At 44.1% G+C, this 16381-nt stretch overlaps 1 protein-coding gene across 1 annotated transcript; it reads right to left on the reverse strand.

Annotated features, from left to right (window-relative positions):
• Cisd2 (CDGSH iron sulfur domain 2) lies at nucleotides 1–15887 on the reverse strand. Its single transcript, XM_045769450.2, has 4 exons — nucleotides 15730–15887; nucleotides 11762–11844; nucleotides 6156–6272; nucleotides 1–310 (listed from the first exon to the last, which is right to left on the reverse strand). Exons 1-4 carry the CDS (start codon nucleotides 15752–15754, stop codon nucleotides 224–226), a joined length of 312 nt encoding a protein of 103 aa, XP_045625406.1. The 5' UTR covers nucleotides 15755–15887; the 3' UTR covers nucleotides 1–223.
• Nucleotides 15888–16381: the final 494 nt, after the last annotated feature.

Consider the following 16381-nt stretch of genomic DNA (forward strand, 5'->3'; position numbering starts at 1 on the left):
TTGTGTAATCATCTTTTAATTTTATTTTAAATGCATTGTACAACCAAACAGATGCCATTTCCAGCAAGCCTTAGCCTGTTACACATAATCTGTTTGAAGCAACACATGCTACAATAACATAGCTGCCAGAACCTGGAACCCGTAATGAAAGTATTTTAATCAATACATTCATGGAATTTACTGTACAACTGTGCTGCCATTATTAACATGTTCCATTTGTCTGTTACTCTTTCTTCTTGATAATGAGAGGACCAACATTGTCTTGACAAACATTGTTGTGTGCATTGTGGCTTCCATCGCAATATGGAAACTGAAAAAGAAATCAATGTCAGTAGAATGTTGTTCAAAGGTAGTTTCTACCATCACAATACCATTTAGCTTAGATCATGTTACAATCCCAAGACATGAAAATCCATCAAAAGATCAACTTCCTGGGGCTTAAGACAATTATATAACCATTTCTGGGAGTAGTCCCTTTGTGACTCCCTGAAGGTACCTCATCAAGATGGCACCCCAATACTGGGTCACATTAATCGCAGGAGTCTGGTTTGGTCTGCTGGAGATCAGAGCCAAAACCTGGCCATCCCCCACACAGAGACACAAGGAGCAGAGAATTATCATTATCACATTCACCGGGAAAGCATACAGAAAGTCAGTGAAGCATTACTGACAACAGCAATCTTCATAAAAAAGTTTTTTCTTCCTCTGGGAGCCTGGTGTGAACATGGCAACTGTTACACTTCAAGCTACATGTGCTTGGGGTGACTATCCCTTGGGTGCTCATCTAGCATTAACACTGAATTGACAGTTCCTTGTCTGGTGTCTTCAGAAGTTTGTCCTGCAGAGGACTGACCACCAGATTAGGGTGCCTCACCTTGAGCAGTGCACGAGCCATCGACTCTTAATGTGTAAGCCCTTAGCTGGTAGTGTAATAAGTGTAATTACCCAACACAAGCAATTAAGTAATTACACAAGTGCAGTTATAGGGTACTGCAATTAGTACTCTTGATTTGGACGCTCGTGGTGTCCACTCTTCCCAGTACTCTGTCGTATAACGCTTTGAAACTACCGATGGTTTTGGCCACCACCACCACTACCACCTCACTTAATTTGTTCCGTCTACCACTCTGTTTTCAAAAGAACATTTTCTAATATTTTTTGGTACCTCGTGTTTTCTTAACTTCCTCCCGGGGGCAAAATTGAGGCGTTGACAGAAGGAGAACGGGACCTTCCTCCTTCTCAACAGAAGGAGAACAGGCGCGATCAACATGAACACTGCTGGGAGGAGGATGGACAACAGCCTGGACAGACAAGCAGTGTGGAGGGCCAAAAGACAGTGGGGAGGGATTGGAAGAAGGATCGGGGGGAGAAGGGAAAGAAGACACAGGAGACGGGGCAAACTGGGAAGGAAGGGAGAAAACACCAGATGGAGAACCAGGAGGACGACCTTCTGGTTTAAAATGTAAAGGAGCAGGTGAGGTGGTTATGGGTCTGTCTGGGGTCCAAGGCCTGGAAACGATTGTGAGACTGAAAAAGGAGAGGGCGATGAGAGGTGGAACGCAACACTTGAGCATAACATGCCAGCGAAAGGGGGAGACAGCGTACTTTGCATCTCGCCTCAGGGAAAGACAAATGATCGCGGTGTTTCAAATTGAGGATGGCTTCAAATTTGTTGTGCATACACATGCAGGACAAGGTAGTGTGGGCATCACCGCAATTGGTGCAGTGAGCCTGGGAAGAGGAGCACCATCTTACAAGTGACCCTGAGTCCCCACACAAGGGATATAGAGACACTGCACTTCTGCATTTGAGGGGGGACCATCCCCAAGTTTCCAACACCTGTTGCAAAGTTTAGGAGAGGGAATGTACTCTTGAACAGATCATCTGGCACCATCAAGAATGATATAAGGCAGAAGGGACCTACTATCGAAAGTGGTCTTCACAACTCAAAGAGGTAGATGATGTCGACCACGAGGAGGAGTCGTGTGAACGTATCAACCTGGAGGACAGAATAGCCTTGGGCTTGAAGGATATGTTTAATATCCTCGTGACAGTCTTTCAGGTCCCTAACACCAGTCGCAATATGGTGCAGGAGAATCACTGTGCCAATACTGGCATTTAACCAGACATTTTTTGAGATCCTAACAGGCTTCTTTCCAATGCTGGACGACGAGGCTAAGCGGGCAGCTGCTTCCCGAGAAGGCACGGCAACGACACGTGTACCAGTATGGGTGGGGTTAAAAAGTAACAAAGATATCCACCGAATCAACGAGGTGTTTATGGAGAAAGAAATCGTCAGGACATGTAATCCACATGGTTGAGATCAAAGTACTAAGTCCATGTAGCAGGACCAAACAAGGCTTGGAACGAAGTAGAAGTGGGAAGAATTGTGTGGGTGCGTCTGCAGAAGGAACGGCGCCAAGCACCTCAGTAAGAGGGGTAAAAGGTGCAGTGGTCACAATGAGAGGAGCCACTCCAAGTGATGAGGTGGTCAACACTGGGGGCTTGGGACTCAACCCTGCCACAGAGGTGGAAGGGGAGCAGAGAAGAGGTAGTCAGGATAGTCAATGAAGTAGCTTGGTCTGGGCCCAGTGTAGCGGGGGCTACAGAGCCCGGTTTTCCATCGGGGGCCTGGTCGCCCATCCCACGAGCCTGGATAAGAGGTTGGTTCAGTTTCCATACAGCATCAATTCTAAAAGTCTGGGTTCTGGAACTAAGAGGGCAGTCTTACCAGGGCAGTCAGAGAGGCCTAGCACTGGCCAGTGCAGGAAGGGGTGCATCTTCCCCAGTGGTGCTTCCCCATTTTTAACAGGGGTCCTATTACCTTGTACATTTTCCGACACTGGTGCAACAACCCAATTCTCCCTTTCGTCCCAGCCTGGACACCCAACATATACATATGTTGGGTGTCCATATACAACGCCAAAAGAGGGGGCAGGGAAGGGAGTCAAGGCAACCCTCATCTGCCCCAGGGAGTCGTACACGAGTCCCATCATCACGACAAGGAGACACTTCAGAGGGGGGCCAAGGTGCCAAGAGTAGTATTTGATAGATCGGCCCAGTGAGAAGACCAAGGGAGACCTGCCAACGTGTAGAACAAGGTTGTCATTTATTAGTTTCATGTTTAGAGTACTGCATGTTATGGCATTGTACATTTTGATATATTAATATGATATTGTGAACTCTTATAGTGAAGGACATTATAAATAACCATCTGCCCAAGAGCCAAGTAGTGACCAGTGTACATTATATGTACCTGTATCTACTATCCAGAACATGTTTCTTTTGTTTTAACTACTGAATGTATCCCAACTTGCCCTAATGTAACAAAGCATGATCAGTACTGTATATTCAGGGAGTGAAGTTACACATCAGAGCTGTCATTGCAGACCTAATGGTGGAACATGTACTGTAAGTGGAATCTTGTTCTATTTATAGAGGAGTATGATAATACAGTATTGCATCTTTGTCCATTAAATGTTCTTATTTTTTAAGACTAAGGCATTTTCCTTTTTGCTTCTGTGGATCTGAAAATTCTTGACATACATTAGTACTCCTGGCTTCTTCCTGTACTATGCGAGAGGATAAAAGGAAAAAGGATCAACAGAGTTGAAGGAGGATCACCTGAGAATTTACAACTGAGATAGGATATCCTATTCATATATTCAGCAGCAAGGAGATGGCACATTGCAACTGGGTCTCGCTGAAGTGAATCCCCATATCCAGCGTAGACCTGCCTCAAGACACGAGGCATTGCCAGATGACTTCTTAAGGTGTTGCAGGTCCAAGAGGGGTCCCAGTATGGGGGTACTGCTTTTTTTGTTGGTCTTCCTTTAACCCTTAAAGTGCGCATCACGTCATATGACGTGCTGGACGTTGTTCCAGTCAACTGCGCATCACGTCATATGATGATTTGGAGTACTACGCAAGATTTAAACAGCCCGCGGTTACACGGGGTTCACCACACCTTCATCAGGGCTCTTGTAAACAGACGCCATTTTAAAAAAAAAATCGTGGGCCAAACTCCCGGGTGTTATCGGCCTCAGTATTGAGTGAGCAACCAAGCCTGACGCACGCAGCATGAGCTAACAGCACTGCTGTTCAGCTTGTGACCACAGCATCGCCTAAAAATGCCAAATTATACTTGTTCATACTATTATGTAGCGATGATATTATTACAGAAGACCCCTGACTGATAAAACTGACCAGGGTTCTGATAATAGCAGGATTGTGGTGATATTTAGCGCTGTGTGCCATGGAGGGAGGAGTAATGCTGTTAGAGGGAGGGTGGTGGCGATGTCTTTTGACTGTGAGTGGCCACCTTTTATTGACTGCACTCAGCATACCAGCTTAGTGGTTCGCTATGGTGAACACAAATGTAGATACTTATATATAACGTGTGTATAGAGGGTATAAACAGCAAGAGAAGGTTTGGAGCCGCCATTTTGGTGAGGGCGGTGGCGTCGTCTGCACGATGCCACCGTGCAGACGACGGTGTTGTTTACTGGTTACCACGATGGTCTTTGGGCACCATACCAGTTTATTTGTACAAGTATGGTGAATAAAACAGGTAGATATTTATATATAATGTGTGTATATAGCGTAATAACACCACACAGTATTGTTGGAGGAGAAATATTAGTGCGTCTGGCCTTGAGGGCGGCCGCCGATCAGCAGACTGTGTGAGTAGCCACATCTTTGTGCCTTTACTCACCATACAAGCTTAGATGTACAGTTATGGTGAACAAAACATGTAGATACTTATATATAACGTCTGTATATAGTGAATTATAGCAAAAACATTATTGCGGGAGGAGAATGTGGGTGAGTCAGATGACTGGAGGGAGGGCGGGAGTGGCTGGCTGGTAAACGGCAGTCACTCCTCGTTACTTTTTGACTCATAATAGCTACTTAGTGGTTCGTTATAGTGAACAAAACATGCAGATACTTATATATAACCTGTGCTTATAATGTAATAACCGACAAAGTATTTGTTCACTGATTGAAGAACATAATTGAATCAACAATATGCACACCATATTTTTGAGTACAGCAATGATTCACTCATTTTATTATATAAATATATCAAACTACACACTATTGAATAATATTACAGCAAAAAAAGTATGAAAAATCAATCAGAGACATTGAAATAATTCGGTAATTATCTCTTTGTGGCAACTCCGGCCTGACAGCTTGCGAGCAACAGACCGCCTGGGACGCACGCCGAGTCAGCGCCTATAATTTGCCAGACTTCCCCGCCCTATAGCGGGCAATATATGCCACTTACGATTTTTGTATTATTTTTCCCGTGATCAGTGAACACAAATTAACAGGTTAGGAAGAAAAAATATATTTTTTTTTTTTTTCAAAATGACATGCGCCTGTGGGGATGACAGGATATTAAACCCCGAGCATGTTAAGGGTTAATATGCTATGGGTGAACTGGTAGACACGTGTCCAGGGCCACACATGGTCAAAAGCAACTTAGTTGGACTACTCGTTTCTTGTGGATGTTTGGCAAGTGTATAGAGTAAAGATAACCCCATGAGATAAGGTTCCCAGAAGAGATGTACTCCTGTCACTAAATCAGGCAGGTTTGTTTTGTTTTGCCTAACCTTTCTGGTGGGTTTTTCCGATACAGTGCTTCAAAATACGAGAAGCTTGAGTAAAGATCCAAAATAGTTAGTTTTTTAGGTACTGGACTCAAAAGCATATCCATACATATTTGTTAGCAACATTGTGTGTTGCTATCTCTTATCTCTGACAAAAGAGATAAGAGATAGCCTGGGGCTGATGGATTAATGCCATATTGTGGAATTACTTTTGAATTTGATTTTGTTAAGGGATTTTATTATGTTTCTAAGATTTGAAGTCTAGTTTTCAGGAATTTCTGAGAATCAACATACAATAACTGAAGCTCATGCCATGATAAAGTTTTGAAGAAAAATATTTTTGCACATAAAAGCAACATCTTTACATGACAATTTTCATCACCCTACAGTCTATAGGTCGTATTACATGAATATTTGTTGTCCCCTAGCATTTCATTTTTCTACCTTGGTTTAGCTTGATTACTATTATTTATAAAGAGGAAGCAAAATATTTAATATAAATACAGTAAATATAAATAGAATAAACCAACATCTGTTTACCTTTGCACTACGCCAGCACCGACAAAAGACTGCCTTGTTGCCAAGATCTTCTATGTCCAAAGAATCCACAACTTTCGCCTCTCCTTTACGTAAATTAGGATTTATTGGACCACCAAACTGCAGCATTATGACAAAGAAAAAATGACTAGACATACTGTAGTTGAAATCACATATGTTGAGAAAAAAGGACAGGACAGGGATATCTTATAATAGATATATTATTAGTATCTTTTGGAGCATTATTAAAAAAAAAAAAAAAAAAAAAGTGGGGGCACTGCCACCTATACACTCAATATAGCTACTAGCAGTGTATTCCTGGCCTGAGGCATGGCCCCTAGGGCCTAATCTGACCTGATGATTACCAGTCAGGCTGCCACATCTCTTTCCCTACTGCCAACCTGCTACAACCTCCCCCCCCCTCCCCATACAACTCTACCACCAGTTGTCAGAGGGGGGGGGGGGGTTGTGGCCAACAGCTTGCCAACTGCCCCCTCCTCTCATCAGATTGTTGAGAAAATTCTATGAGTTTGCTTGATTGGATTCAATAATGCTCATATATGCATCATTTTATACCAAATTGTTTGCAAGTGATTGTTCTATCAAATGTCATAGTCAAAATAAAGGTTTCATAATAATTGGATTTTTTCAGAGTATTTATATCGAGACCAATAAAGTTGGCTTGTGCAAATCCTGATCATTATGGTACATCATATTTGCAACCACCAATAATGGTCACACAGTTATGTGCCATGTTCAAAATGATAAATAAAAAAAACTGACAAAAGAGATAAGAGATAGCCTGGGGCTGATGGATAAAACTACTTCCGCTATGGAACGAATCTGACTCACCCCATAGTTTTTCAAGCAAGGACACACTGTGTTGAAATCTCCCAAACTAGTGCAAGCTTGTTTGCCTAGGGGCCGGCTAGTCGAGAGGACAGCACGCTGGAGACGTGCTCCTGTGATCCCGGGTGCCGGCGAGAAACGATGGGCAGAGTTTCTTTCACCCTATGCCCCTGTTATCTAGCAGTAAATAGGTACCTGGGAGTTAAGTCAGCCGTCACGGGTTGCTTCCTGGGGGTGGAGGCCTGGTCGAGGACTGGGCTGTGGGGACACTAAAGCCCCGAAATCAACTCGAGATAACCTCACCTCCCCCATTCCTTTGGGGATCGGGGGAGGGGGGGCAGCTCCTGGGCTACTCAACCCTTATTTCTACAATAGATGTAACCAACCTCCCAACGACATGGAGGGAGGGAGGGAGGGAGCCACACCAGGGATCACCCAGAAATTGGCACTTCATTACATTCAATGCTAGTTTTTTGGTGGGAGCCCCTCATGGCTCTCTCTGAAGCTTAATATACACAGAGAAAGAAAAACAAATGAGCACTTACCAGGAAACACCACAAGAACTATGAAGACAGACTCCTGGCGAAGACATGCAACCCAAAGCCACAAAAGGGGGCCTAGGCACACTGACAAAATACCAGGTCGCCAGAACTCTGTTCGACCTCCAAAACCCATGCACCCAAATATCAGCCCAGGACATATTCACAAACTCAGCCGAGAGAAAAGCATATTTCTAATAATGCGAGGGCAGACCATAGGCTGGCTAAAGTTCACACAGTGGACAACCTGAGCAAGACAAGCCTTTAAACAGGGGGGCCAAGTTGAGAGGATAAGCCCACAAAGTATCCACTGGGGCACTGGGGGTAGAATTGGTGGCAAGTAGGTAGTGGTAGTAACAGAGAGCTGCCACTGGACAACACATGATACACCCCCGGCCGAACCAACCAAAAATCAATGACCAAAATCTCTTTGGAAGCCAACTGACTCATTCTTCTCTAAAAGAGAAGGAGCTGGCTGCAAACAAACCATCTACTAGGGCCAAAGAACAAAACTCCTACCATCAGAGGAGAGTGGGAATTTTGCTTCCATCCAACAAATGGAAGCAATAGAAACCTAAAACAAAGATTCAGAAATGATCATGGACCAAAGGGAACACAGTAAACAGAGCTGAAGAAACGAGAGAACATGGTCCAGGGAGCAAGCAGGCTCAGGTGGTGCTCGAGCAGGCCGGAAATAAAGTAACACAAGACAGCAAGCAAAACAGATCAGAGATAATAACGATCACGCATGCAAACTGCAGTGGCTCCACCAGCTCAACACGATGAGGCAACGGTATTTGGCATAAAATGCCAATCGAGAAAAAGTCAGGCCAGAAAGGAGAGTTCCACTCTCAAACTGAAGAACAACGAAGAGAAAGGACGTGGCAAAAGGAGTGCCAAGAAATCTCATACTATCACTGCAAAAAAGACTGCAGGTGGGACACTACCAATGAAACCACCCAATTGCCATAGAGATGGAGATAAATATGCATAAATAATGCCAGACCCAAAGAGCAAAGGAGGTGGAACCAGCATAGTACGTCATCCGACCGCCCCACTGATAGAGGCGGAGCTGCAGAAAAAACACCCGGGTTCAAACACTGAGCAAGCAATACATGAAACCACGGCCGAGCCAGCAACCAAAAAGCCAGAAGGATCACCCTCCCTCTGTAGAACTCCATCCTGGCCAAAAAAATAGAGCAACACCCAAACTGGAGAAAGGGAGGAAGCTCAAGATACAGGAACACCCTTCTCTACCAGTCCAGCCAAAAGACAGCCACTATGAGGGGACCCTCACTATCGGGGAATGGTGCCGCATGCAAAGGAAGGCACCGAGACCATGCCAATACAACATGGTCCACATCCAGGTGCCTAAACGTCTCGCAAAATCACAGGAAGGAAGCACTATTGACGGTCTACTGTGTAGACAGGAAGGAACCAGGACAGCTCAAATGCAAGGATGTTGTACACTCCCTGGACATGAACAGCATGGAGAACCAACTTCTAAGAACCCAGCAAAAGAGCTAGATGTAGCGTCCAGCTCCAAAGAGGCAGGGACCGAAGCGAATGCCCCTGGTTGAGAATGAACCACAGAGTTCAAATGTAGCCAGAGCACAGAGAAATCCATATTCTCCACAGCACATGCCACATGACTGCAAACTCCTAAACCGTACTGTAAGCCCAATAAGGAGAGGAGACCAGTAACCTTAGCCGGTTTGGCGAGTGCTGGTCACAAAGCCACAACCCAGAGCCGAGACATTCGTGAATACATTGAACAAGTGCCGAGGAAGGTACCAGGCAACCTAACCCCAAAAAGGCCGAAGAGGAGGAGCGCGATGCAGGAACAGAGACCATGGACTTCACACCCAACAATTGCGGCAGCAGCAAAAAGGGCTGCCCCAGACACCAGAATAGCCACCAAAGTCAAACCTTACCCAGGGGAAACAAAGCAAGTAAAGTTTAGGCTCCCTCAACCAATTTAGCAACAAACAGTGGCATGCAACCGAGTCAAGGCCACAGTAGGCAAGGAAAGCAACACCGACCAAGATTTCCAAACTAGGTTCAGCCAAGTCGACTAAACCCCAAACGGGGCAGCTACAGGGAATGGAGCATAACCTAGTTCTGTACAGTGGTGCCTCGGTTAACCAATTTAATCCATTCCGGCACTGAGCTCGTCATGGAAAACAACAATAACACCGTCGTCGGAGGCGTCCAAGAACCAGCGGGAACGCTAGGAAACACCACGTGGTTTTCTTGTTAACCGAGCGGAAGCTCGTCAATCGAGAAATTTTCTGCGAGTGGCTCGCCCGTTACCTGAAATGCTTGTAGATGGGGCTGTTTGTCACCCGAGGTTCCTCTGTACTAGTCAAAATTATGCACCCCCTGCTCAAGGCAGCATATACTTGTGGCAAAAAAAAAAACGGGATGATGGTCTTAAGAGTGAAAGATTGCAGACAGAAGTATGCACCAGGTACACAACATTACAGTGCATTACCTCCTTGGAGCCACACAGCTGGGGTGTTTAGTTGCCCCCCAGGTATTCATAGCAAGTGGTTGTGTTGTACATCTCGCTCTGGCACCTTGCTGTGTTTTATAACGGTTAACAGTGGGGTTGATGGCAAGACATTTCTATGGTGGTGATGTAAAAACAAAGAAACCATTGCTCATATCATAACTTTAAAGGAAGCAAGCCACCAAAGTACTGTATGGAAATATGTTAACTATTGTGTGCAGCCAAGTCGGCATTAGGAAGTATTGAGCATGCTTCTGAGGGGAAAACACTGGTGAGATACCATCAAAGAAACATCAGTCTGGTCATCCCAGGAAGACTTCAAGGTTTAACCTTGCTGTAACATGAAGTTCCAATGAAAGCTTCAGAACTTTCAGAGACCTTGAAGACATCTTCCTTGGATGACCAGACCAATGTTTCTGTGATGGCAATGCCACCAGTGTTTTTACCTCGGAAATGCTTGGAGACTGTACTTGTGGTCGGTCTTTAACCCACTGTTCATGTAACATTATACATTAAAATTTTTAACTAGCTCATCAAAACTAACTTGCTTACCTAGCTGAATTTTGGGGTTCAGTCCCCGAGTCCATTATGTGCCTCTTAACCCTTTCCACTACCACTCACAGGATGAGTATGGGGTGCATAATAAATGAACTAAACTAAACTCTGGCACTGGTCCCCTGGCAGACCTACAGAACTTTGCAACTGATGCAACCTTGTAGATGGCAAATTATCAGTGATAGTTGACAAAAATTGTTATCTACCCCCACAGCAACGTCAAGGGGAAAGGGGTGTTTGGCAAATTACTAGTTATTGCTATCATCTTCATACACTGTACTACAATTCCATCATTCCATGCTGATGGCCACTTCCAGTGCCAAGAAAATAAGCCACATTTTGGCCAGGAAGTTACGAACATAACAGCTACACAAAAAAAATTCAGGATTGGATACTTTTCTCATGTTTTGCTTTCAAAATATGAGGCTGTACATGTTAATATTATTACACAACACTGCTGTGTAAGTCACCAGCTAGTTCCACATCATAGAGCAATATCTAGTCTTATTGTATAGAAGTTAAGGTATCCATATACACATTACTGTAGGCTACTATACTACCAATACAAAACTAATATTAAAAAGAAAGTTTTGTACAGTATATAAATATTTAGCATCTATACAAATATTTTTCCACTAAATTATGCAATACAAAATTAAATACAATTAGATAGCATATAAATTTAAGAATATATTTACACAGTTATTACACTCTTGTAATAATAGTAAAGCTAAAACTGCCAACTGATAAATGACTACTGTACAGTACCTGCAAATAACTTTTCAAAAGATACATTTCTGAAAGCTCTGCTAAGAGTAAAATAATGCTGACAAAAGTCCTCTTAAAGGTCATGAATACATTGTGCTTTTGGTATACACTGCAATCCTTGCTCATAATATGACATGTGCACCTACAAATACTCTAATTTCAAATGTACTTATTGTAACATTTTTATTTATGTACATACTTAGTGATTTAGTCCCTGAAAATTAATGTAATTAAAAACACTAATGTACATTAATGATAAGAAGAAAGTACTTGTTTAAGTATAGACTTATTTTTTATCCAACTTCAAAATGGAAAGTATGAAATTTTTTAATGAACAATAGGTACATGACATATTATAAACCAACTAAAACAATTGCTGAACTTACTTTTTTATCACAAATCATTTTAGCACCAAAGCCAACAGCAGCACACGCAACACCAAATGGCAGAAGTGATGCCCAGTCAGAAGCTGATAAAAGTATGTAATGTTATGACATGACTCAGAATTCCTAACAAAACAATTAGGCCAACTGTACTTATAAAACAGAAGTTTATTAAATTAAGTTATAATATAAATGTTTGGCTTCATTTGCTTTATTTTTGTGCTGACCAAGAAAAGAAAGATATTAGGATTATCCTTGGGTGCCCCATACCATAAAGATACTGGATATGAAGAAAACCAGTGTTGAATGTGATGAAATGCCAGTTTCTGGGCGAGCCCTGGGAGGCTTCCTCAAGCTATCTTTCTGATATGGTGCCATATTAGTTGGGGTCATCTGTCTTAAGAGTTCTTGTTGCCTACTGGGAACTGGAGCCAGAACCTGGTCCCCTCAGAGAGGCGCAGAGAGCAATGGCCTATGAGCACTTTACATTTTGAGTATATCATACTTGCCATCGATCGGGGAAGGCACTCAGAAAAGTAGACAAATCAAAACGAATCACTCTTTGGTTGAGAATTGCGAGCTACATCCTCAAAACAGCAAAAGAACTTCCCCAGAAAGAAAACAAACAAAAAACCACTTCATTCAATTAGCCCTCCACTCATTAGAGGTACCCATCCCCCACAAGAGGAAGGGGGGAGCCGACCCCTTGGTGAGCCAATTCAGTTCTTGAATGATGAAGGGTGCCAACCAAAGGAATGGAGGGTGTCCTGGGCTCAACCAGAAACTGGTGTTTCATCACATTCAAAACTGGTTTTCTGTGGGGAAGCTAACTACCCACAGAGAATGTAAACAGGGACTTACCAGGAAGGCGGAAGCACCACAGGTCACAAAGCGAGGAAGAAACAGATTGTCGCGACAGGCACCACAAAGTTACACAAGGCCGCAGAGGAACGGAGACATTCAAGAGATACCTGGCAGCCAGGGTCGTGTTCGACCTCCAAAACCTCGTGACCAAATATCATCCCAAGATGTATTACCAGACAGAGCCGAAAGAGCGGCATACAGTATTTCCTAACATCATGGTTGCGAGGGTAAACTACAGGCTGGCTAGACTTAATCACAAAGCGGACAACCTGAGAAACAAGCCCTGGAACATGGAACCAGGGAAACCGGATCAACCCGGAGCACATCCGACACAGAACCGGTGACCTGCAGGTAGCGGAGTAAAGCAGCTACCGGACATCGAGCGTGATGCACCCCCGGCCTAACCAACCAAGCATCTACAATCAATGGACCCCTTCGAAAGCTTGCAGTCTCATTCTTTGCCAGAAAAGAAGGAGACGGCTGGAAAAAAAAAAAAAAAACACCAGGACCTAAGAAACAAAACCCCTGGGGCCAGAGACTAGCATGAAGCTCGCCAACCAGACTTCCAGAGACCAAAGCCAACAAAAACGCCTTCCAAAAATAACCCTGAACCGAAGGGGCTACCACAAACCAAGGAGAAGACAGAAAAGAAAGAACCCGGTCCTATGACCAAGAAGGTTCAGGCAACTAAGCCAGAACCCGGAGCAACAGCTGGACTTGGGGCATGAGGTACAGGAACCCCCACCTCAACCAGTCCTGCCAAATCCTCCACAGCGCTAGTCACACCGCCGCATACTCCCGCATAGGGCTGTGAGCCTGATGATTGGACATCTGCCAATGCCTGGCCGGACTGGTGAGCACTGATCACAAAGCCCTAGCCAACAGACGAGACATCCCTGAGCACATCAAGTGAGGGAAGAGTAGGTGCTATGGCACCGAGCCCTGAAAAACGTGAGGAGGAAGCCGGTGACAGTAACTGGAGCATGGACACCAGGGGTCAAACCCAGTGATCAGGAGAGAGACAAAAAAGGATGTACCAAAGATACCAAAATAGCCTCCAAAGCCAAAATCTGTCCAATGGAAAAACCAGGAAAGCAAAATTCAGGGAAAGAGGATTTAGGATAGAACAGAGGGAAGGAATGATGTCCAAACACTTTGACGGTTGGGGATTGAACACCAACCTAAAAAAAAAAAAAAAAAAGAGAGACCGTCACTCTACTGTCTGGCCTAAGTGGTTGGGCCAAGTGGAAAACAAGTTTTGTCTGTCTTGTATACGATTTTACCATACCCTAAATTTAAATCAACAGTAACACAATCAAAACTTTTTTAGCTTTAAACATTTTGGGGTACAGTGCCTGAAGACTACATAACCAAGTCACCACTGTCTACGGTATTGATATGCTGAGTATACTGTACTAAACTAATGAAACTCCATTATGGAATGTTGGGATGCAGCAGGAAAAACAAGAAACATGTAAAAACACATTGGCTTGATAATACAGTATTATGGTTGAGTAATGTAATTAAGCAAAATATACCAATAAGAACAGTGGTAAATAAATCAACATCCAGTGCTTCCCAGTCACTAACACCAAAATCATTTAACTTTTTTTTCTACAAAGGTTGATAAAAGCCATCAAGAACTTGAACCTATTGTTGGTGGGAATGATGCGGCAGTAGCACACGATGAGCAGCATATTTACACCATTGCACAACGAGCGGCACATTTACACCATGACACGTGGAGTGTGATGGTGTAGATGATGATACACCATCACCAATGGAGTCCTGCAGGGACATAGAGAAAGATCTAGGAGTTGATATAACACCAAACCTGTCTCCTGAAGCCCACAAAGAGAATTACATTTGCGGCATATGCGAGGCAGGCTAACATCAGAACATCCTTCAGGAACCTGTGTAAGGAATCATTCAGAACTTTGTATACCACATACGTAAGACCAATCCTGGAGTATGCGGCCCCCAGCATGGAGCCCGTAACATTGTCAAGCACAAGACGAAGCTGGAAAAAAGTTCAGAGGTATGCCACTAGGCTAGTCCCAGAACTAAGAGGCACAAGTCACGAGGAAAGGCTCCATAAAATGTACCTCACAACACTGGAAGACAGAAGAGTAAGAGGGAGACATGATCACTACCTACAAAGTTCTCAAGAGGAATTGACAGGGTAGATAAGGATAAACTGTCTAAAACGGGTGGTATGCGAACAAGGGGACACAGGTGGAAACAGAGTACCCACATGAGCCACAGGGACATTAGAAAGAACATTTTCAGCGCCAGAGTAGTTAACAGATGGAATGCATTAGGCAGTGATGTAGTGGAGGCTGACTCCATACACAGTTTCAAATGTAGATATGATAGAGCCCAGTAGGCTCAGGAACCTGTACACCAGTTGATTGACAGTTGAGAGGTGGGACCAAAGAGTCAGAGCTCAACCCCCGCAAGTACAACTAGGGGAGCACATGACGAGCAGCTCATTTACACCACCACTCGACAAGCAGCTCATTTACACCACCACTCGACGAGCAGCTCATTTACACCACCACTCGACGAGCAGCTCATTTACACCACCACTCGACGAGCAGCTCATTTACACCACCACTCGACGAGCAGCTCATTTACACCACCACTCGACGAGCAGCTCATTTACACCACCACTCGACGAGCAGCTCATTTACACCACCACTCGACGAGCAGCACATTTACACCACCACTCGACGAGCAGCACATTTACACCACCACTCGACGAGCAGCACATTTACACCACCACTCGACGAGCAGCACATTTACACCACCACTCGACGAGCAGCACATTTACACCACCACTCGACGAGCAGCACATTTACACCACCACTCGACGAGCAGCACATTTACACCACCACACGACGAGCAGCACATTTACACCACCACACGACGAGCAGCACATTTACACCACCACTCCACGAGCAGCACATTTACACTATCATTATGAACAGCACATTTACACCATCACACGATAAGCAGCACATTGACACCATCAGTGTGCTGCACTATACACACACAACATGTTCTCATAGTAACCCCGCATTACCTCCACTTCACCATAGTGTTACCTGACAAATTCCTGTAGAATTCCATAATGCAAATGTAGACTATTTAGGATAAAGATTAGCAAAGTCACCGTCCTCCGTCGTCCTCTGGCTGCTTCTGAGTCCTGACATACTCACCTCTGTCACGACATTGATACTTCAGCCAACGACAAAGCCGTTTTCTTCGTAACTTGTTTGTGATTGGCTAACTGGGGCTCCTCCCTGTAATATTAATCCTGACGCAATGCACTTTGTGGCGGCATTTTCAAAAGATGGTGTTTCGTATTGATCATTGTATATTTCCTGACTTCAGAAGCTTATAATGAGTATATGTGTAGCATTTTAATTTTTAATTGAAATCAAATATATACCTTATCTCGGAGGTTGTCAACATTTTCAACCCATCAATATCTGCGTATTAGGACCTTATGTATGTGCCTTACAAAGGCACATTGGGTTGCTAAATGCTAAACGTTGTACTGTATACTCACACTGCACGATACTCGCACTGTATCGTGTGCTACCCCAAGATATGTGCCTAAGCCATATAACATCACCGTTGTAATCATTGCCATCATCTTATATCATGCTTGTTATGTTATTCATATTCTGTCCCAACTTCATTCTTTTGGCCTTCGTGGTAATCTCCCTCTCTTTCTCCACAGCTTCCTCTCTC

Source organism: Procambarus clarkii, chromosome 68, assembly GCF_040958095.1.
Source record: "Procambarus clarkii isolate CNS0578487 chromosome 68, FALCON_Pclarkii_2.0, whole genome shotgun sequence".
In the NCBI taxonomy this organism is placed as follows: Eukaryota; Metazoa; Arthropoda; class Malacostraca; order Decapoda; family Cambaridae; genus Procambarus; species Procambarus clarkii.